Source organism: Perkinsus marinus, assembly GCF_000006405.1.
Source record: "Perkinsus marinus ATCC 50983 genomic scaffold scf_1104296928130, whole genome shotgun sequence".
Classification (NCBI taxonomy): domain Eukaryota; phylum Perkinsozoa; order Perkinsida; family Perkinsidae; genus Perkinsus; species Perkinsus marinus.
The window spans coordinates 1-1,291 of record NW_003216942.1 but is presented as its reverse complement, the minus strand read 5'-3'; the positions used below and the strand labels follow the sequence as shown (position 1 = coordinate 1,291).

At 51.3% G+C, this 1,291-nt stretch overlaps 1 protein-coding gene across 1 annotated transcript; it reads left to right on the top strand.

The window, feature by feature from the left end:
* Nucleotides 1-389: 389 nt before the first annotated feature.
* Pmar_PMAR007398 (conserved hypothetical protein) lies at nucleotides 390-1,291 on the top strand (the record flags this gene model as incomplete). Its single annotated transcript, XM_002788404.1, has 5 exons — nucleotides 390-479; nucleotides 524-655; nucleotides 704-857; nucleotides 901-1,019; nucleotides 1,062-1,291. The coding sequence occupies 5 exons, from the start codon at nucleotides 390-392 to the stop codon at nucleotides 1,173-1,175; spliced, it is 609 nt and encodes a 202-aa protein (XP_002788450.1). The 3' UTR covers nucleotides 1,176-1,291.

The window sequence follows — 1,291 nt, the reverse complement described above, 5'->3', positions numbered from 1 at the left end:
ACACTATCGCATCTCCTATATTCGCCCGACTCTCTAGGAGAGGCCCTTGTTGGACGGCTCGGTCCATAGCCATAGGTAGGGTCCTTTCTATGAAGGGGGATAGTGGTGCCAACAGGTTTGATAGTCTGGACGGCCTCCTGCGCATCAACGTACTTGTTCGTTGGGAATAGTTATAATGCACTACTATGGTGTAGACTTCTCACAGGTGAGCTCTCACCAGTTTAGGTTAGTGAATGAGCCGTTAGGTGTTGGTGAAGCTGCGTTTTGCTCTCTGGCACCAGTAGTGATCGACGATGCCTCTCCTGCTGGACGGAAGTCGTCTTATCTCGGTAACCCTGATGTGGGTCAGTGCATATTGTTGACGCTTTGTGGTATCAGGGTTCTTTTTCATGTCGATATACGTTGGAATTGCTCTTGGTAATATAGTGACATCTGGGGTAACTTCCTGGGCGGGTGGTAAGACCATCTTCCTTGTTGAGGTGATACTTGGAGCGTCGATGAGTATAATCAGTCGACCTGTCAGGCATGTTTGATGATACCAGTAATAGTACTGTGTGTGAGATGGCAGTGGAGGTTTTCGACGAATGCTCACCAGTATACGGAGCTCAATGCTTCGACTACGAGCCTTATTGGTGACATCAAGCAAGTCCTCATGGTAGTGACAGCTGCCTATTTTGTGGCGCGTGAAGGTTACTTTCCTCAGTCGAGGCCGTTTGTACTCATTTGCCTCGGATCTGCTGCCTTCAACTTCGTAGCTGGTGGTCTGGCAGTGCACGGCCCCACGATACTGCGGGAGTCTCTCCAAGCCAGCCAGGCTGTTGCCACACTGGGGCTGGGCCTTGCTACTGTATTCACAGGTAGGCCCTCGGTATAGCGGAGATAGGGGATGTCATTGTGTAGGGGTAGTGGGGACGTATTTTGGCGGTTGGCTCAGTGATAAAGTAGCTGGAAAGGATCCAAGTGCAACTACTCGAGCCAGGAGTGGGTCTAAGATATCCTCCGTGATGAGCGCTATAGGGGTAGTTGGAGTTGTTCTCAGCAGTGCATGGTGGTATCAACAGGCACTATCGATTGCTTTGACAGCAACGGCCAAGTCGACCTGGGCCTTCCTTCTTATGATGTCAGTCGCTCTGTTGGCATCATTTGCGACTACAGCACCGAGCAACGTTGGGTAGTGGTAATGGAGATAGCGGTATCGGAGTCGTTGCTCTGCTAATGAGCACCGTTCCTGAGGACGTCCGGAGCCAAGGCCTAGCTATAGCGACTGGAGTAAGCCACCTTATCGGGGACT